This window comes from Apis laboriosa, unplaced genomic scaffold (assembly GCF_014066325.1).
Source record: "Apis laboriosa isolate Shangri-la unplaced genomic scaffold, ASM1406632v1 scaffold30_cov140, whole genome shotgun sequence".
Classification (NCBI taxonomy): domain Eukaryota; kingdom Metazoa; phylum Arthropoda; class Insecta; order Hymenoptera; family Apidae; genus Apis; species Apis laboriosa.
In genome coordinates this window covers 1,945,330-1,969,829 of record NW_025222776.1, presented here as the reverse complement: position 1 = coordinate 1,969,829, position 24,500 = coordinate 1,945,330, and the positions used below count along the sequence as shown (strand labels likewise).

Sequence of the window (24,500 nt, the reverse complement as noted above, 5' to 3'; positions counted from 1 at the left end):
ATATAATACATATTTATATATATTATATATTATTATATATTATATATATATAATATATAATATATTATAATATGAATGTTAAATATGTACATTTATTTATCTATTAATATATACATATATCATTTATATCATTTATTAGTCTAAGCTTAAATAAAGATTTATTAGCTTAAATAAAGATCAGTTATCTTAAATTTAATAAAAATTATGTTTTTATATAATTTATATTTAAAATTATAATTATAAGAAATTAAGATTATGAAATGTTAAAATATTAAATGTAAATATTTCAAATAACTTGAAATATATTTGTGATAAAATATAAAATATAAAATAAAATAATTTTATTTGATTTGTATATGTATATTCAATGATATAATAAATATAGAATGCCAATGAGATTTATGAATGATAGTGCAATAAAATTATATGTATGTTATTAATAATTTTATTAAGAATAATATATCAAATATAAATTAAATATTATTACAAATATTTCTAATACAGATATTAATAAGAATAACTAACTATACAAAAAAAAATTAAAATTATATTTTATATTTATATTATACTATAAATTATATTTACAAATTTATAACATCAATAAATCAAAACAAAATATAGCTTCTTAATAATAATACAATTAAATAATTTATTAAATTAAATATAAATACTTGGTAAAATTCTTATCTTTGAGAATTATATTTAAGAAAAATAAAAACATTGTAATAATTTTTATATATAAATCTGTATTATATAGAATCAATACAAAATAATTTGTAAATAGTTATGAATATGTTATTGAGATTATGCATTATAATTTGTTACTTGATCTTATCATAAAAATGTCATAAAAACTTATCAAAGAATTTGAATCAAGATTTATATACTTATATATTTGTTTCATATATTGACTATACGTCATATATAATGACGTATAGTCATTTTGTGTTACCATGATTCTAGTACGCTAACTGCATATTTATATTTGTCACGCAATCGAGAAGCAAGATTGGTAGAAGCGCGCGTATCAAATTTTAAATAGCCCGGGTGAAACTTTTATTATAGATAGAATATTATGCTTTCTATTTATGCGACACAATTTTCTATTTTTTATTATTTCATTCATTTAATAATTAATTAATTGATTTTATTTTAAATAAATCAAACATACTATTTAATTTTTAATAAATATTGTTTTAAATTCAAAATATTGAAGCTTTATATATTATATATATATTTTTAATATTAATTATTATTATTATTAATTTGGAATATAATTGTTAATTACTTATTATACTTACTTATATTATAATTAGAATTTATTATTAAATACACTCAAAATATTGTGAAAATGTATAGATATATGTATATCGAAAGACATTTTATTAATAACAAAATTGTTATTATGATATATTATTTTATTTATTTACATTTAATGATTAGTTATAATATTTAATATTAACAAAAATCAGAATAAAATCAGAACTGAATTGCGGTCAATTGATTCATGTCGAAACTATTTTAATACACGTGCGTACGCATACTCATAAGAGTATATGCTCGCGATACAACTACGGATGTAATTACATCGCAAACGAGCCGGAAGTGGAAACGGTCTGGCCGGTTTTGCCAGTTAAACGACTACTTTACACGCTCGATTATTCTAACGAATTATCTAAAAAAAATGTTTTTGTTCTTACGAACGATTTATTAATCGAAAAAATTATTATATATTAAAAATTATATATTAAAAATTATATTTTCACAATTAAAATATTTATATATATTTATTATTTAATTATAAATTTTAATATATATAATTTACTATATTAATTTTATAATTTATTAGTATTTAATGTTTTTATAATATTTTTTAGTATCATTTTAAGTAAGTAATAATATCAAATAAATTGAAATCACAAATTTTCTATAAAATTCTGAGTATATAAAATTTAATAATAATAAAAATAATAATAAAATATATATAGATTTATAATAGATTTATAATAAATAATATAAACTCTATAAATTTATATATCATTTAAGAAAAAATTCACTTTAAATTAAATTTAAAATAATACTGATATTTCAAACAAATTGAAATATTAAAAATATGAAATAATTTAATTATAATGAATTAATTGAAGATTTATTTCATCTTATATAATACATGGAAAATATTTATTTTAAATAAAATTATTAATTATTAATATAAAATTATTAAATAATAATTTTTCATGTGTTGCATTAAAAATAGTTATTATACTATATATTATATACATAAAAATACATAAAAATAATATATATTTTTATTATATATATATAAAATGATTATTTTAAATATAAATTAAATTAAATTTGAAAATATAATTACAATAAAAAATAGAATATTTGAAAAATATTTATAATTCAATAAAATATAATGTCAATCATTTTTTAATTTTAGGAAATCTTAGAATAATAAGAATAAAAAAATTTTGAGAAATTATAAAATATACTACATAATTATAAATATTATATTGACTTTATAAAACTTTTGATTTTTTTAGTTTTTAAAAACAAATTATTATAAATGCGGATTAGTACAAATAATATTTTTTTTTCTTTAGATAATATTATTTTTATTTTTAAAGAAATAAATTATGAATCTATATTAAAGTAGTAATAAAAAGATTTTATAAAATGAACAATATATATCATCAAATATAATAAAAAAATCACAATTAAATAAACAATTTATTTTATTTTTTAATAATTAATATTTTTTAATAATGTAATTATGCTTTCTAAATCCAATTATAATAGATTTACAATTAGTATAACAATATATTTCTATAATTCATCTTTAAAATATTCAGAAAATTTTAATTATATTCTTAAAAATCTTCAGTTAAAAATTTTATATTTTCACCAATTTGTTATTTTTTGTTTTCTCTTATTATATCATAATCAAAAACATGAAAATTTCAAATTTTCATTTATATAAAATTACAATTATTATAATATAACTTATCTTTTCCGTTTCTTTAGAAATTACAAAATAAACTAAATTTCACTTTAATAAATATGTATAAAAATTTTTATTATAACTGAAATATAAAACATTCATTAAAATAAACAAAAAAAAAGATAACTATCAATAATTGTCATGATAAAGTGTTTTAGTTATCATAATATTTGACAACTATTTATTTCTATTTTATATTTGTATTACTTCCTTTTTTTTGTAATATATTATGTATATTTTGATATTATATAAATTAAATATTAATGTATCAAATATTTAATATGTTATATTAAATAAAAACTGAATTTATTATTTTTATGATTATTATGATTATTATTTTTTTATATTCTTTATTTTTAAATTACTTTCGGAAATTTTAACCAAGTCATTGATTAATTTTTGTAAAATTTTCTAATTTATATTTCTTATGATGCATCTTTTCAACCCTCAAAGTACTATAATTAAACTCATAGTTGCTGGACCAAGAATGTCACATATCAGTAAATCTAAATTTATTTAATTTTTGTAATCTAATCAGTGTTATCGATAAGTTTCGACGAGATTAAAAATAACTTAACTATGATGAGTGACAACTATGACTATATAAACTTATATAATATGATAGTTTTTTGTATTGCATATTATGATATATGTCTGATTGTGTTTTACAAAATTTCATTCAATAAAAATTGAAAGAGAAAATTTCATCTTTTATTTGATTAACATGTTTTTCGCTACTTATTAATTATTATATTTCTTGTGAATAATACCTTAAATTTGTTTTTTTTTTATATTGAAATGATATTTATTATGTTATATTGAAATAATATTTCATTTCATGATATCTCATATAAAAAATATAAAATGATTTTCAATTAATTATCAAAACTTTGGTCAAAAAAATTTTTATTTTTCACTGTTATAATCCAGATAAAAGATGAAAAATGTGAAAAAATGAAGAATATTTATTTTTTTAGGATTTCTTATAATTTTTTTGATTTCATTAATCATTTTTTTGTAATGTTTAATTAATTGAAATATACACTTAATTTTATAAACAATTCATATAATTAAATTCATCTCATTTCTTTATTAATAGAGTAAAGTATTAAACAATTTTAATAAAGCTATTTTGTGACATTTTTTATTTTTTTCTCTTATTTTTTAAATAAATAAAAACTTTTAAACTTGTATACTTTTTTCCGTATTATCAATTATCATTAAAAGTTATTTCAAACAACAATTAATAATAGTATAATCTCATATAATTTCGTATAATATCTCGTATAATATTTTAACAATTTTTGTTGAATTTTTTTGAATTGTTATCTTTTTGAAAACAATTTTTTTCTAGTAGATCTAATTTAATTACATTTAATTAATTTTTTAAATTTTTCTTAGAATTTTCAAATATATTATTTTATTTAAAATTTCTTTGATAAATATAATATTTTGTATTGTAAATTTTACACCATTTCTAATTTACTATTATATTTTACTATTAGCTATAGATTCTTTGATTATAATATTATATTTTCTTTCATAATTTTATGTAATATTATTATATATTAATTATCCTTTATATTTTATTTTCATCAATAATTATATGTATATAAGAAAGGATATTTGAAATTGATTTTGACATACGTAAGAATAATATTTCAATAATTTTTTCTTATAAATATATAATTGCAATTCAGCATTTTAGAAATATACATAAAAATATTCTTAATATTATATTCAATATATATTTTTTAAGAATTTGAATTAATAACATAAAATCACTAAATCTGGAAATTAAAAAATGAAATTTTTAAAAATATATAATTATGTATAATAATATTAATTATGTATAATAATAATTATGTATAATATATAGATTTATTAAGTTCCTTCTAAAAAGAAGAAATTAAAATTCAAAAATTCATTATTATTCGATTTTATTTTATAATTCATAAACTATGAGATATATAATTTTTAGACAAAAGTTACTTCTTTTAATTAAATTAATAAAAAATTTACTAATTACTAATAATTACTTAAATAATAAGAAAAATGTTATAAAAAAAATTTATATTTCTTAAATTAATTTTTTCATACGAAACCTTAATTAACGATTAAATTAGAACAATATAATTTATGTTTAGTTTTTAATACTACTTTATAAATATTTATATACTTTATATATAAATACTACTTTTATATTCTTGAATTGATTTATCAATAATAAAAGATTCTATTATATTATAAATTGTACAAAAAACATATTTATTAAAAAATAATATGTATAACATAATAAAATATATAATAATTTTTTTTTTGTATTACACAATAGGCAAATGTATCCAATGAAAATAAAGGAAAAAAACTTAAATATAATTTATGCTTATTAAAACTTTTTATTTCAATATAATTATTATATATTTTTATTATTTTTCTCCCAAAAAGTGAAGTAACATAAAAAAAAATATTTAGAACACAAATTTTAATCAGTCACAAAAATGTTATTATTAAGACATCGTATTATAAGAAAATTCATCTAATCTGAAAATTTTAATTTTCATGAAAGTTTTCATGTATTAAAACATAAAGAGTTATAGAGCATGGAGATTTGTCAAATTATTTTAAAAAAATAATTCGTATATAAGTCTTGTTAAAATACGTTTTTGTAACATTGTAATACTTTTTATTCAATTTTACTATGTTTTGTTAAATCCAGCAGTTAGTTGGTCTCGTGCATATAAAATGAATAGTATATTATACATACTATTATACTATTCATAATTTGGATTTGCCATTCTATAAAAATATTCTAAAAATATACATAAAATATAATAATATATAATATAAAATATAATTAAAATAAATAAAATAATAGTAATAATTATAAAGTGTAGAAATTAATTAAATTAAAATTATTTAAAATAATTAGAAGTTACTGATAATTAAAATAATGCAATAATTATCGTAATCATCTTTGATTCTGCAGAAAAATATAAAACTTGCTATAAAAATTTCAATTGAAATTTATTTATTAGATTAAATTTTATTTTGTTAAGTTTAAATTTTTATTAGATGAAGCAAATTTATATATTAATTTTTATATTTTTATTTTTTGAGTTTTGGTTCCTAGTATCGATCTTTTAAATCTGCCATATATTTAAAAATATATTAACATTGTATAAAGTCAATTATATCAATATAAAATCAGAAAAATTCATCTAAATCGTTTAAATAATTCATAAAAATATTAAATAATATAATTGATTATATATATAGGAAAAATTTATTTAAATATTCTTAATATTTATTGAATCATCAATGGAAAATTAGTTTTTCGAATATTTATCATAATTTTGAATATATTCTAGTTCGCTTATGTTATTAAATTTTTGTATAAGTTCATTTTTAATAGTTGTATATTTGTTTTGTATTTCTAAAAATTTTAATGTGAAATTGAATCAAATTAGAATTCTTAGAATTCTCAGATATCCATGTTTTATAAATAAATTTGAAATTTGTTTTGAAAATATATTTAAGTATTCGAATATCTGAATTTAAATCTAAAGAGTAATGTATACATCTCATAGGATGTATCTTCAAGAACACGTAAGATAATTTTCATTGATAATCGATTTATGATTTTATTTGTAGATGTAAACTTTCGTTTCTATTTCGTGTTTACATTTTATTTACTTATTTACACGTTATAAGTCTTTTTATTACGTATAATTATTTGAATAAGTATTTTCAGATTCATATATGAAACTTTTCTTTGAATATGATATTTTTGACTTTAGATTAAAGACATCAAATTTATTAATAAATTGGAATCTCGATTTTTTTGAATTTATAAAACAAAAATTAAAAAAAAAAAGAAATATTCTTTTTTTCTTAAAATTGCATTTTAGAAAAAATGTAAATTCAATATGTAATGTTAATATTCTTATATTCAGTATTTAATTTTCTTTTATTTTAGACATTTATATGTGACAAACAACTAAAAATACCAATAATTTATTTAGAATTTCATCTCTATTCAATGAATTTTATTTGTCCTTTAATTATTGTGATATTATTAATTTCTGATAATTTTTAATAAACTTTTTTTGTCAGAATACAAAATTAGATTTTTTTTCAGTGATGTAGAAGTCAAAATTTAATCTTGATCATGACAATAAATCGGTTTTAAACTTTTAAATACATTTTTATTGCGAATAAAAGTACTATCTTATTATATAAAAAATACTTCTTTGTTCTTTTGTCAATATTCTTATAAATGATATTCATAATTATTCTCATCATTGTAATTTTCAAAATTGTATGTTTATTATATAGTTTTGCAGAAATTTTTGTTAGAAATTTATAGTATCTCAAAATGTCATTTTAAGATAAAGAATTAAATGTGTAATTTAAGTATTCAGATTTATTTTGATATAAATTATTGGATAAAGTATCTGAAGTATTTAGATATTCAATTATAATTATAATTATTTAATTAAATAAATATTTAAATACATAAATTCGAATATTTAAATAATAGTAAGAGTTCTAAATCAATGTTTGTAATATTTTATTATGTTTCTTTTTCCTTTTTCAGTTTGTTTTAAGCCTTTAAATTCCAATGATACGTCGTTATAATCATTTCGAAAATATGTTAAATTTAATCTTTTGATTAATTTTCAAATTTTTAAAAAAAAATTAATTATATAATTATTAATATATATTGATTAACTTTTTTTTATCCTAACATAATTTTAAAATATTTTTTCAATAGAGATTGATCATAAGATTATTTTTATATTTTATTATCATTAAAGAGATTTATATTAAAAAGATTTATATTAAATAAGAAACATATAAATCAAATTGGTATAATGTCGGATAATGTTGCATATAATATATAATAATATAATGATTTAATAATATATATATAAAAAGAATGAATTTTACAATATTTATACACAGATTTAAAGATGAATATATAAAGAATATATTTATAAGACATTTTTATAAGATTAATTCTTGAATCTAAAACAAATACAAAAATATTGATCAAAATCTATTTATTAAATTAAATAGATAAACTGGGAATTTTTATGCAAACAAAATTATGTAACAAAATAGATATTCAATTAATATAAAAAATATATCATAATAATTAAAATTTAATCAAATTTTATCAAACTATGTAATATTTGAAAAATAACAATAATTTTATATAGCTTTAGCTATATATAAATTGTTATTTTTCATTTAAAAAAATTGAACTGAAAAAAAATTGTTCTACATCACATAATATATTATTTCAATATCATATTGAATATTCTTAAACTGTTTTTATAGATATTCATATATAAATATTCAGAATTTTTTTAGTTTTCAATATAATCAAAAGTTTCAGAATATAATTCAATTTAACATATTCATGTATACATATTTCATATATGAATAATTATGTTATTAATTAAACTTATTTTATTATTCAAAACTATCCGGATATTTTCTTATTCTGTATAAAATGAAATTTAAGTTTTGTAAAACAAAAAAAGATTTACAATCATTTACAATCATTTTCTTATTTATAATTGTTAATATTATATATACAAAAATATCGTAATACAATAACATTTATTTTTATGTAAAAATTATTTTTTGTCTATAAATGAAAATATATATAATAATATAATTTCATAAAGACGATATTCAATCGAATGATTTAGTTGTTTGAAAAGCTTTGAGGAAGTATTTAGAAGAAATGAAAGAATTTTAAAAACAATAACGAATATATATTGATCGAATAATAAATTGATCGAAAAATTACCGTATTTAGAAACAATAATATCTAATCATAATGAATATCGACAAAACATGTATTTAATTATAATATTGGTAAGCACGTAATTTAAATAATTTTAAAATAAATAATTTTAAATATAAAACGTTAAAATAAAGATAAATATTATAAAGATTATAAATATTTTATATTTATAATATAATATATATTATATATATTATAAAGATTAATTACATTTACGATAAAAACTTCGTAACTATTTAGATATTTTTGAGCGATAATATATATTGTTTATATAAAAAATATATAAAATATATATTTATATATAATAAAATATATATTTATATATAATAATGGAAAACATGTATTGTATAAAAATTCTTCTTTACTTATAAGCAATTTAAATTCGTATTGGATAAAATGAGAACGCGGCAATAGTATAACGAGAACAGAGTGTTTTCACTTTTCGTTTCGCTTTATCTAACATAAACTTCTATTGCTTGTAACTTAATAAATAAATCTTAATTTTCATATATCAATTTTTATGTTTTAATTTAGCGTCTAGAATCAATCGTCAACAAAAAAAATCAGTTTTCTATATATATTAACTATATTTACAACAAATTGATTCAACTTTTTAAAATCGATATGATTTTCTCACCAATCCAGTATTTCACATGTTATAACTTTGTTAATATAAAGTAAAATATAAAAATTAATTTCAGGTGATGCCTCGGGAGCCCAATCGGGGATATCTGTTGGCCGTGCTGCTACTATTGGTCGGTCTCCGCAAGGCTGGCTGTTCAACATCCGTTCCTCGATATCCGGTCTGCAAACCAGGTTTCGAATTTTGGTCGGTCGAGCATGCCACCTGTTTGCCTTGCACCAGATGCGCTCCTGATTTTACTTTGAGCCCCTGCGCGATTTACAAGGATGCCATTTGTGGTCCACTCTCTGCTCTTGAACTCGATTGGTCTTTTCTTTCGACAAGAAAAAGGCCGGAAATCGGTCAAAGAAGCCTCGAAGCGGTTACTTCGAAGATGTTATGGAGGTTCCCAGATTTGGATCAGCAACAGATTAGACAAGAATCAAAGGATTTTATTGACAGTTCGGAGCAAGATATTCAATGGGAAACAAAGAATGAGGTATAATTGTTGTAAAATTTGTTGCTTGATCTAGGATAGAAAACACTCGTTTTTGTTATCGATGATGTTTCTAATCGAAAAAAAAAAAATTACGATTACGTTTTGTGTTTATGTTAAGGTAGCAGAAATCATTTAAAATTATTATGTATATATATATATATATATATAGATATTATGTAGATTCCATGTATATTTGTATGGTCAAATAATAATTTGATTTTTGATATCAGCAAATAATATTTCCTACTTTATGCAATGGATTCAAAAAATATAAACTATTTTTTAAAACAATAACTTTTTTAAAAATGGATTTAATATATTGTTTTGGGAAATTAAAAAAATTAATTTATTAAATGATACATAAAAAAAAAAAATCATAAAAAAATTGCAATTTGTCGAAAATGAAGAAAATAGTAAAGATTACCTTTTATTTTTTTTTTTATTTAAGCTTTTAATGAAAATTTAAAAAATATATTTTGTAGATCAGATATTTACATGTTAAAAATTTCATCGAAATTGATTAACTATGAACGATAAACAATTAAAAATCGTTGTTTTTCATGATTTTCGATCTAAAATCTAAAGATTTCAATCATAAATCTTTTATCTATAAAAAACAAACGTAATATTTTGACATGCATTCTTTGAAACTATTCAATTTTTTGAAAAAATTTTTAATGTTATCGATTATTTTAAAGATATTTATCAAATAGATCACCATGTTTAAGATTTAATTCTATTCCTTTCGCCAAATTTGAAATAAAAAGATAACGAAATTATATAGGCATTGAACGAGCCTCATCCAAGAAGCACAACTATTTCGAAAGAGAGAATCTTGTGGGACTGGCAAACGGTCGCGTTGATCCTTGCCGTGTGTGCCTGTATTCTCTTTTTTCTGGTCGCAGGATGCTCGGCTTTAGTCTATGCGAGACAGTGGCGTCGGATGAAAAAGAACTTCGAACCCGGTAAGTTTATTAATTGTGTAGATGTCGAAACAGAATCTTAAAATTATTAAATTAATAAAATTAAAACGATTCCATACTATGGGAAATAAGTTAGCTAAAAATAAATTTTTAAAATTAAGAATCCTGTTTTTTGATAAAAGGTATCTTTCTATTTGAAAATTTGTATATAAACATTTTTGAATTATTATTTTGAATTAATATAAGTCTTTTTATAAGTGATTTTATTCATATTTTTAGAAATATCAAAATTTTTTATATAAAATAATTTTGTATTTATTTTTCTAAATTATAAATTTTTGCATGTATATGATTTATTTTTGCTTATGTGTAGAAGTAAAAAAAGAACAATTGAATTGAATTTAACGCATATTATGAAAATAAGTCATGTTTTTAGGTATTATGTATTAGAAATTTTCATAAAAATAAAATTTTTAATATAGCCTTCTAATAATAATTATAAAAAAATAATTCATTGGTAACATTTTTATTATTTATAAACAAAAATCATATTTATAAAATGAAATTATTTTAAATAATTATAACAATAATAAGATATTATTTTGAATAATATTTCAAATAATATCATATTATGCAACTTTTGTTTGTACAATATTATAATTTTTATTTTGACAATTGAATGTTTCATTCTTCAATGAAATAAGAAACTGACAAAGTAATTCATTATTTGAAAGAAATGACATTATCTATTTTTTATCTATCTTTTTATATTAAACAAATAACAATTCAAGAAAAATTATTTCAAGTAATTACTTTTCATTTCAATTTCAAATATAATTTGTTCACAATGTCCGTGATAACAATAATAAAAAGAAACAAGAAGTAGAACAATGATTTATTATTAAGTATTAGTAAAACTTTGTGTTCTGGTATTTTATTTCATTCGATTCCGAATGATTGTTACGCGTTTCCTTGGAGGGGGATAAGAAGTCCTTTAAAATGCAAGACAGATTTTCTTCATTAGAGGGCCGCTCACGACCTCTGCTCACCTTGGCTCGATCTATCACGCCCGGATATGACGTCCTGGTGTCCAATGCTTCTCATTTCTTTCGTAATGCTCCGTTTCGTGTTCTCTTTATATACTCATTTATGAACTCGTGTCATCTGGATTTGTACATCATTTGTAAGACGTGCTATTATTTGAGAGCATTTGATACGATTTGCACAAAGCAGTGGTAGATAATTGTATTTAAAATAAGAATTAAAATTATTTTTTCAATTCTTTTGATTATTGATTAATTTGCAATAATAATTTGTTTCTTTATTAAAGAATTACTATTTGAAATAAATATATGATTTTATGAATATATAACAAGGATTTCAATTATTTTTCAATATGGATTTGAAATAATTAAACGAAATAAATTATAATCATATAAATTAAATAAATTTTTTATTATATACATATAATAAAATATTTGAATTTCATAAAATTATTTTCATAAAATCATAAACCGCAAGCAATTATGTATTAATATTTATATTTCTTAGAATGAGTAAAAATTATATAAGATCATGCAAGAATAGATATAAGGAAAAAAATTTATTTTTTATATAGATATTTTTTTTCTATATTTAAATAATCGATATGAATATAAAAAAATATTATTTTAAATAATTTAATATAAAAGTTTATTATTTCAATCAATTAATTCTTTAATATATTCAAAAAATAAATATTTTTCATCGATGTATTTATTATTAAAGAATTAATTTTAACCATCTTGATTGATCGATAACTTTAACTTTTACTAACAATTAGTTAATGAGTTTTTAACTCATTTTTTTTCTATTATTAATTAATTTTCTTTATAAATTTATGCTTTAGTTTTATTACAAAAGTATTAGTTTTAAAAAATTTGAAATTGCTTTTATTATTTGCATTCGATTAAGATAAGATTTAATAAGAGTTTTGAAATATTTAGTATTTTTTATAATAGATGCTTTAAGATAATGTATCAAACTGAGAATTACTTTTTTTAATTAGTATTACAAAGGAGTTGATATAATAGACATAAGATATAAGAAAAAATAATTTTTTTAATTTTTATATAACTATATCATTTTTCCAACAATAAAAAAAATTAAACGAAACAAAAAGTAGTTAATTTCACATCTACATATATGGTCAGATTTCAAAATTTTTATGAATGGATTCAAACAATTTTAACTTAAAATATATAACATAGTTTTAAAGCATCTTCCTATTTATTTAATATTTTTTTATTTCTAATAAAAGTTTTTTATTTATGTAAATATGTATGAAATAAAAATTTCAGTAATTATTTTTTCCTATATAAAATATACATTTGTTATACATGTTTTCTTAAAATATAAAACATAAATAATGTAATAATAAAAATAATGTATGATTAAAGAAAATTTTTGTTATTTTATAACTAATTGAAAATTTTAATAGTTTCATTCAATTTATGATTTTAACTGTAATACATCTGATAATGAGCATAGAAAATGTCATTAATTTAATAATTGCATATAAAAATTTCTAAGAAGATTATTTAATTTAACAATTAATATATTTGCAGGACAGTTGATTCTAGAAATCAAATAAATATAATATATAAAAATTGATATTGATACAAAAATATCGGTCAAGGATCATAATTAAGTTATAACCAATTGAAGTTTGTATTAGATGAAACAAAACGAAGAGTGAAAATATTCTGTCTTCATTACATTGCTATCGCATTCTATTTCTGTTTCACTTTAATCAATTTAAGTTTACTAACGTAAACTTATAATTTAATAAATGAGTCTTGATTGACATTTTTGTATACCAACTTTTATGTTTGTTTTGAGCTCTAGAAACTTCAATCTTCCAAAGATGGTCCTTCTACGATCCTTTTACGAATATTAATAACCTGTATATTATCATAAGAAATAGTATATGTTTAATAGAAATGATATTCATTTTAAAATTAAAATAACTTTGATAAAAATGAAGTATTTTTTTCAGTTTATGTATGTGATAATAAAGAAATAAGATATAGATTTTATTCCTATATTTTTTCCAAATTCTTTTTTTTAAATCATGAAATTTTTTTATAAAATGAATTCTTATGTTGTGTTATTGAATTCAATCAAAAAAAAAAAAAAGATATGCATTTCCAAAATTATATTATGATTTTCACTTGAATGCAAAATGTTAACTGAAAATGAAATAATTATTCATAGGAATTATCGAATTGAATATTTATCATGTGATTTACATATTGCTTTTTCTGTTAAAGATAAAATTATATATATGTAATAATTTGTATGATATACAATTAATCTAGTGAAATTTATTTGTCTTTATTAATTTTTAATTCTATGTTCACATAAGTTTTTTTTAAAATATAATTTAATTTACAATTTAAATAATAATGCCATTGAATCATTAATTTTTATAATTCTTTCCTATTCGCATATAATTCGTTACATCATTACATGTCATATCATAATGTTTAATTAAAACATTCATTTTTCGATAAAAGTTTTATTATTTTTTTTCTTTTTGATCTATAAAACTTAAAATATTCATAATGATTCGAATACAATTTTTTTTCTTCAAAATTTTGAAAAATTTCTTTTAATCCTAACCTTTAAAACATTTTCATAACGATATTCATTGTTCAACATTGAAATAGTAAAATAATATAAAATGAAACAATTAAACAAAATTATTCTCGATTTATTCGATTGTTTAATCATTTAAAGGCGAAGGGAGAAAAAGAGAAAGAATAATTGAAAGGTCGTTGAAATTTTTCGATTTGAAATAATACCGCGTACTAAATCGCGTGACCCGACTACTTTAAATTCTTTACGGTTCATTCAGCACTGTAAAGCATAAGCAGTCAATGTTTGCAAATTGCCGTCACGATGTTCACAAACGAAAGGTTGAGCGTTTTGATTCAAGATTGATCGTTCCTCGTCATTCGTGTGACTCGGCATGATATACAATAGAAGAGAGTTCGAACGGTGTTACGATCTACAATGAATGTTTGTACGATGTTACTACCCGCATTTGCATAACGAGCGTTACGCAGAACTCATCAACGCCGGAACCCATTCTTTCCCCTTCTACTTTCTCGATACCTCTTTTCCCCAACCTTCCATCAGGAAGTTACTACTTTATGTATTCAGTGATGGAACCGATTTATTCAATTTATGGAACATTTTTCCAAATATTTTTTATTCCCTTTTTTATCTTCTCGTATTTAATTCTTGTGTCTATAATTACTGTGAAATTATAAATTAATTAATTTTTTAAATATTAAAAAAGAAATGAAATAAAGTAGTATTAAATTATTTTTTATTCGTTGAATCTTAAATTTTTATCTATATGTATAAATCATCGTAAATGGTAATTTTTCTTCAAAATATGAAAAATATTTATTGAAAATATTATTTTGATAAAAAGTATTTTTTTATTATTGTTCTTGAAAATAGATAAAAAACAATAGTTAGAGTTAAGAGTTAAGAGTTGATAAAAATAAAAAATACAATAAGTTTTATTTATTATTTATATTATAATATAAATACTTATGAGTGTATTAATTTTCTATGTTATAAAAAATTAAGAATAGTAAATAAAATAAGTATGAAAAAGAATTTTATTTTATATTTTTATTAATATTTCTTTCATTTTTTAACAATTTGTCTAGGAAAAAATATAAAAAAAATAAATTAATAAAGAAAATACTTTATTATTATAAAATAAATAAATATTTATTTTTTTGCAACATTTATATTTATTCCTAAATATTTTAATAAATAATAAATAATCATATATAATATAATATATAATAATTACATTATTTATATTATATAAAAATTATTTTATTTTAATTAATTCTTAATAGATTAAAAGACAAGAAATTAATTAAAATTAAAATTATATATTTAAAAAACTAAAATAAACAAAATATACAGCGTAGACGGTGAATAATAATTGAATTTTGAAAATTATAATTATTATATGTATATATATACTATTGACTGATTATAAATTTATCTATTAATTCAAGCAGTCATTAAACTATAAATACAAAATACAACTTTTTTATATTTGATTTAAGATTAAAATCAAATAAAATCATTCATATAAAAAAAAGTTAATAAAGTAAAAACAATTTATCCGATATAATTGTCGAAAAGAATATCGTGAAATGAAATACGAAATAAAATGTTATTTTATTATTATACTATTATATTATTTATTATATATAATGCAATTAATAAATTTTTTTTAAATTATATCAATTTGACAAAAAAATTTTAAATAATTTTTGTTTAATTTATTAACAGATATGTTTGTTAGAAGATTCGATATCTCACTAGTAGATATTTATGGAAAACTTTTGAATCGTTGTTGTTCAAGTCAGCATGAATGAAACGCTACTATTTTCGTTTCAATGCCGATTTGGTGTTGTTAATTCAGTGATCGTGCGCATAATGTTTCGTGTGACCTACTGTATCCTTATAATCATAGCATTCTTTTCCAGAGAAGTAAAAGGAAACGTACAATTTCATTTGTGTAAATATATATAAAAATTATTGGTTATAATATAATTTATATACAATATATAATATAATATACAAAAATATTGGTTATAATATAATTTATATTAAGATTCTTATCACAATCGCTTTTTTAAATAAAAATAATATTTAATTTATTCCAAATAATTAAATTCAGTTAATGATTGATTTTTTTATAAATTTTTTATAAAACTATTCCTATTAAATATTTGGAAAAATTTTAAATTAAATTTTAAGAAAACGATCGTTAAATATAAATCCAGTTAAACAAAATATTTTTTTGTTGAGATTGTAAAAATATTTAAAAATATTGTTGAAAAGATATAGCTATAAGAATGCAACTTTAGATAATTATTCGTTTCTTTAAGATTTTTATTTCACATGTAAATTTCATATGAATGAAATTTGATCCAAAATTGTTTCAGGCAACGTAAATTTTGATGAAGTGATTTTGTAAAAATATTATTAAAAATAAATTTTTTAAAAAAAATAAATAAATTTTTATTTTTTATATATTTTTATCTTTTCGAGTGATACAGGATTTTATAAATAAATTTTTTGAAATAGTTAAATAAAAAAATATAATATAATAGTATTTTAAATATACTGTTAATATATGTTAATATATTTATGATAATATAATATAATACATGTTAATATATTTATGATCTTTGAAGGATTGATTCGAGAAGTCAAAACAAACATAAAAGTTGATATAAGATATAAGATAAAAATATCAGGTTTATTTAGATTGGTTTTTATTTATTGAGATTTATTTATTATTATATGTTATTATATATATATATATATATATTTATTAATATATAGAATGTTATTATATTCGTGAACATTTTTGAAAGATTGATGAGTAGAGTCTAGAACAAACGCAAAAGTTAATATACAAAAATATCGTTTAAATCTTATTTATTAAGTTATAAACAATTTAAATTTGTATTAGATGAAATGAGACGAGAACAAAAGTCCGATATGGAGATCCATGGTGTAATGGAGATAGAAAGATTTTCCACAGCTGTCTGATGAATATATATTTTAATACAAATATTATTTAATACAGATATTGTTTTGTATCAATGAAATATATCATTGATTAAGATATAAATAAAAAATATTTTAAATAAATATTTTTAGTTTTATTATATTATTATTATTTTAATATTATAATTATTATTATAATAGTATAATAAATTCATTATATATATTATTATTATAATAGTATAATATATTTAAAAATATATTATTGAATATAATGTGACATACAAGAAACTGAATATACTATTTTCAGAAATATTATATAATATTTTAAGGAATAAAAAAGAAAAAATTATCATAATCATATAAATAATTATAATTGATATTTGTTAAGTTTCTTAAACGAAGAAAATAAATATTTTATTTTATTTTATTTACTTCGAATATGAGAATAAATAGTAAGTAAGTAATATTTAATCGTAATTTAGATATTGAATAAAATTATATTTACGAATAATATTTTCTTGAAAAAGAATTTATTTTGAAGATATTTCTATTTTCTATTTTTTATCTTAAATTGTTTTGAATTTTCCTCAGTTCTTCAGTGAATATTGTTGTAGGGGAATTATAATTGTATTTGAATTATTCCTCAATTGAAATCAAAAGATATTGTCGGCATTCTCACTAACGGATTGGTAATACAACCGATGGTTGTGCATTCAGTACCGTTTCATTGCTGGTTCTGCTTACTAAAGGGGACTGGGAATAGTCCGTTTCTGTTAGGCTCCATTACCTGATTCCCCTACCAATATTCTTCAATCATAACAAATTAACGATAATTCTCCAACACGGATCTTCACAAAGTGATTTGCATTGGTGCATATGTATAAAAGTAATTGTGATATTCACACGATATAAACATATTAATAATAATTTTTCTTCTAATAATTTTTTTATAAAATTATGAATTATTTTTATGAAAATAATTCTCATCATTTATATGAAGACTATAACGGAAAAACGTGATAAATTTTTTAATTTTCTATTTTTTACAGAAAAGCTGTATTTTATAGAAAAGTTTCAAATTTAAATTTGTCGAGTTATTTCTCTATATTCCTATAAATTAAAATGATTATACCTTTAAACTTGTTAAATTTCTCACGTTTTTTTATGTTGATATATTAAAAATTATGTGATAAGTTACAATATGTTAATTATGTGATAACTTACAATATGTTAATTCTTTATTATACAAACTTCCTTTTAAAAATAGGATTTTTTTTTATTTTTTTTTTGATAATATTACATATCTATCAATTATAATATAATTTTTTTAATCTTTAAAATATATTAAGTTAAGTAAATTATTACATAATTGAAGATATCTTAGAAAACAAATAAAATTTTAAAAATTCTTTTAAATTGTTTTTTCATTTGTATCTAATTTAATTTATCAGAATTTTTTTTTGAATTGAAATTATAAAAAAATTTTTCTTTATCAACAAAAATTTCAAAAGATATGATATCAGAAAAATCACAAATGATGAAACTCGTTTAATTTTCTAACTGAATAGTTCTCCAACCTGGCAAGCCACGTTTTTCTTTAAGGGGAGAAAAACATGACTTTAGACCGGAGCGAGGCTATCGTTAGATTCATCCCATGGGGCCTTGAGAAAGCAGAACCGCATTCCATAGTCGTTCAACTCGCATTCTATCCTCGGATAGACGGAACGATCATTCTTCCAACTTCTCTCATCAAATTGTCAATTAAAAATAAATTAAAAGGATCAGTTGTTTAAATTATTGGATTCCTTTCTTCTGAATTTTTTAGATATTGCATTTGATCAAATTATATAATAATTTAATCAAAATTATTTATTTGTATTATCGTTGAATTTAAATTAAAAATTTTTAATTCAAAAATTAACATTTGATTACATTATTATATGAAATGTAATACTATATTGATATTAATCAGGTAAATATATACTTAATAACAATAATATTTTAATAATTATATCTTGGTAATTAAATAAATATTCTTTTTGGTAAAAAAAAAAGTTCAAATAAAATTTATTTCAAAAAATAATTTAAAAATCATTGTTTCAAATAATGTTAATTAATATGTGATAGATAATGTATTTCAATTGATGATTTATTTTTTGGGGAATTTGAATATAAAATAATATGAATATAATAAATTGACAAATAGATCAATCACAACAATTAAAAATTGTTATTATATTATTATTAATATTTTTAATATTAATTGAATATTGATTTTATTAATATTATAAATGTTTTTATATTTAAAAATATTTAAAAATATATTTAAAAATATATTTTTTTCTTTTTAAATAAATAATAAATTACAAATTTCGAATATTCTTATTTCAAAAAATTAACTAATTATTAGTTAATTATTAGTAAATTAATCCTAAAATCAATTATTATAATTATTTATTTATACAATTATGCAATGTGATTTCTACTCGTATTGTCACAATTGTAATAAATTTTAATATAATACAATGCTCATTTATCTAAATTATCTAAACTTCTTTATTAGATTTTAATATCTAATAACTTTTAAAAAACATTTTTTTGTTTGTTATATAATTCGTATTATAATTCTTGAACAAAAAACAAAATATCTCTATATCCTTTTCCATCTCAGTATATCATCAATTTTTATATATCGTGTATTTATATATCGTTGCATATCAATGGACAAATATTTTAACATGCATGTCAAATTTTGATATGTATATGAACTGATTGGTTATTTATATTTTACATTGGAAATAATATTATAATATATAGAGATAAATCTATTTATCTTTAAATAATATTAAACATTAGATTTTTATTGCGTCATTATATCATAATCATATCATAATTGTGTATTATATTGTGTATCATCATTGTGTGCATCTTGATATGATATTTTGATATGCAATGATGTAATGATACGCTTTCACATTAATACGCTTCGGTGATATAATATGAAAATAAATATCCAGTTATGTTCAATTTCATGTATGAAAAAATCATATCGTTTCTTTTGATACAAATAAATCTTATACTGTATCATTATATAAAGAATAATAATAAATTTGAAATTTGAATAATAATAAATTTGTAATAATATAATACACACAAAAGAAAAAAGAAAATAAAGAAATAAATTTAATAATGATACGAAAACATGCAAATAATTTAAATACAATTTAAATTGGCGCGATAAATACAACTTTACATTATAATTAAAAATTAATGTATTTTAAGCAAAACTTTTTCAATTAAATTCATTTCGATATTACATACATTTTCAATACTTTCAATATTACATCTTAAATGGATATTTTGATTATTTATCTTATCTTTATATATTATATATTTATTTTATTAAAATTATTTTTTATAATTATTTGCAAAATAATTTACTTTTGAAATAATACAAATATTTCATAAAGTATTTCGAAATAAACTAGTATATTTGTAATTAAATGATTTATTTCATGAAATAAATTATTTGTTATTGCTATAGTTATTATTTAATTTTGAATGAAAATAATTAATTTCTTTAATATTTATATTATTAATTCGTTATTGACACACTTGGTACAATTTTTACTATTGTATATTATTATTAATATAGTAATTTATTATTTAATATTATATTGAATACTATTTTTTAATTAAAAATTTGTTTCGATTAAAAAAATAAAATGTTATTTTCTCAAATAATTTTTCAAATCATTACTTATTTGACCAAATAAAGAATATAATATGATTTTAGATATTAGTGAACATTATTTGAAATATGTTTCGTTCAAATCTGTTTCCATTGATAAAACATTTTATTAATTTAAAAATATATAAAAATTATAGTTAATTATTTTTTAAAGAACACTTTATATGATAATGAAAATCATTTGAAAAAAAATTAAACAAAATTAAGAAAAAAAGTTAAAGAAAATTTGCCCTACTTATAGAATAGAATAAAGACTATTTGATATTTGCAGTGGGTCTAGAAGAGATCTCAGCTCGATTAAATTTAATGGTTAAGGCGGAACTAGCTGAACTGGTTTCCGGCGCACCCATGAATCCTGGTGATCCCGAAACAAGGTGCCAATATCTCGAGAAACTTCTAGGTAAGTCGATAATCTTTCAAACTAGTATATTTGGCTCTAGTTTCAAATATTATGTTAAATGTTTTCATGAAATAAATATTTTTTTCTTATTGAAAAATAAATATAAAAATAAAAATAAAAAAAAACAAAAATTAATTTTTTTTTATATTGAATATAATATCTTATATGAATAATATGTTATATATTAATTGTCTCGAAATAAATTAATTTAAAACAACGTTCGATAATCTATAGAAAATATATAAGTATATAAATTATATAAAATGAAAATATATAAGCATGTTTAATTTTGTTGCAAAAAAATTAATAAAGTTGTTTAAGATTAATTTTATTATAATTTTTATTGACTTAATCGCCAAAAATAATAAATTTCACAATTTGAAGAAAAAAATAAAATTTTTAGTAAAGGAAAATGAGAAATATTATTATAATAAAAATTTTTATAATTAAAAAATATATTTCATCTTTAATGAAATTTTCAATGTATTTAAATCGAATGGAAACCAAATTATATTTAAAATATCTTGAAGAAAGATATTAAAAATATTTAATTCAATATATCAAATTAATACATTTTAACATCACAGTACACAATTTATTACTATTATTTATCTAAATTATTTTAGATAGTTATTAAATAATAACAATAATGATGATTTTTATAAATGATAAAATAATATAAATAATGATTATTAAAAATAAACATTTATATGAATAAATTGATAAATATTATAAACAATAATATGCATAAATTACATTTAAATTAAATTTATTTATAAAAGCAAATTCTACATAAAAATAAAATAACATAAAATCTATGTAAAAATAATTATTTATTTTATCTTTTTGAAAAATCATAATTTAATTATTGCTGTAAAAAATTTGTATATTATAATTCATAATTGTTATATTCTATATTATATAATAATAAAATAAATTTGATTGCAATATTATATATACACTTATATACATATATACTATATTATTATAAATAGCAATAAAATTTGAAAGAATTACTAATTCCTTTTCAAATAAAAAGAATTTACATTATTTGTTTTAATATTTAAAATTTAACAAGATATAAGAATTTAAAAATTTTTTCTAAAATTCTTTTAGAATTTAAAAAACTATAAGTAAAGAAGGAAAAATAATATGAAGAAATTTATGAAAATAATTTCACAATAAATCTATTTTAAATATATGAAATAAGTATTAAATTTTGATTATTATATTGAAACAATTACAAATTGATTTTTAGAAATAGAATGCAAAAACGATACAAAATAAACAATGTGATAGATAAATAAAAACGGTAAATATATAAATCGAAAAATATAAATATTACATATTTTTGTTTGCAGATCGAAGAAGACAGACTCCTGTGATGGTCGATTGGCCGGAAGTCAGCGGAAATGTTTATATAGAAGATGGACAGCCTTCGAAAAGCAAGAAACTGCAAATCGCTAGGATTCATCGAAATATCGAAACGATTTTAAATCAGAAAAAAAATTTCAGCGATTCATAGCAACATAAGTGAAAAGAGTGTGAAAAAAAGAAATTCTTTTTTTACAGAATGAAAATTTAAATCGACAATCATTTATTTATATATTTATATTTTGCGATTCGTTATTAAAACGGTACGATGGTTGGAAGATAAAAACGCCGAAAGGTACAAAAATCATATTCGATGATTGTAAACAAATAATTTGTATTATTTTTTAATAATTTAATAATTATATTATATCTTTTATATAATATTTTTTCTTCGTTATTTAAGTAGATTTACGATTAAAAAAGGAGAAAGAAATCCTTGCTCGAAGTCTCGAAGCTCGAACGTGATCGAGCTACGATCGACTTGGCTCATTCGATTATTTATTTCTTCTTATAAGCTTTAAAAACTGCCATCTTTGTAATATAATTGCGATGTATGTATCGAAAGACGAAATAAAATGGCATGAACAGTGGATCTGGCTTTTCACATATGTTACTTATATACATCTCGTATGCATACAATGAAAACTACAAATACAGTTGTTTAAGTTAAGCTAAATTGCTTTTAAAATTATAGATACGATTTATATTAAAACAATTAAAGTTATAATCGCAATCTGTACGAATCGCATTTTGAATCTCTCAGAAAAATATTTCCTAGAAAAAGAATGTTTTTCTTTTCTCACATACGTGTACTTACACTTGATAGATTATTATTTTTTCTCTATTTTTCTTATTATTTAAATCAACACTCAAACAATTTATCAAATTTTGGATTAATAATGATGAAAATTCTTTTTTTATTTTGTTCTTTTTTTCTTTATTTTTCATTTATAATTATGAAATATGTCTTGCTTTATATTAAAAAATATATATGCAATATATGCATCATAAGAGAATTTATAAAATGAAGAATTTTTTATTTATAAATTAATTTATTATAATTAATTATTTATAAAAAAGTAGAGAATAAGTAGAAAACAAAAAGTAATAATTTATATGACAGTTTATGGAATCAAATTTAGTCATCAATGTCGATAAAATAGAAAACTTCATTTTTCCAAATTAGTAAAATACATTTTAGAACAAACAAAAAAATTGAATTAAATTTTATGTTATGTGAAACAATTAGCAATAATTAAATGATGTATATGTACATATTGCATTGTAATGTAGATATACATATATACATACATATATACATTATAAAAGTTTAATTTAATTAATTAATTTTTTCTTATAACATATTAAAAAATGTTGACATTTAAATAAAAAGATATATAATTGTTGCAATTATTTATTTTATATGTTTTATTGAAAGTAAAAATTTTGAAAACAGCTTTATTATGCTATATCACGCTGTATGACAATATGTATTTAACACCA

At 18.5% G+C, this 24,500-nt stretch overlaps 1 protein-coding gene across 1 annotated transcript in view; it reads left to right on the top strand.

Moving 5' to 3' along the window:
* Positions 1 to 23,587, top strand: part of LOC122714483 (tumor necrosis factor receptor superfamily member wengen) — a 24,140-nt gene extending 553 nt beyond the window's left edge. The window contains exons 2-5 of the mRNA XM_043935844.1: positions 9,530 to 9,949; positions 10,734 to 10,914; positions 21,495 to 21,623; positions 22,985 to 23,587. Of these exons, the coding sequence (XP_043791779.1) occupies positions 9,533 to 9,949; positions 10,734 to 10,914; positions 21,495 to 21,623; positions 22,985 to 23,148 (891 nt within the window). The 5' untranslated portion in view covers positions 9,530 to 9,532 and the 3' untranslated portion in view covers positions 23,149 to 23,587. The remainder of the gene's footprint in view (positions 1 to 9,529; positions 9,950 to 10,733; positions 10,915 to 21,494; positions 21,624 to 22,984) is intronic.
* The last annotated feature ends 913 nt before the right edge of the window (positions 23,588 to 24,500 follow it).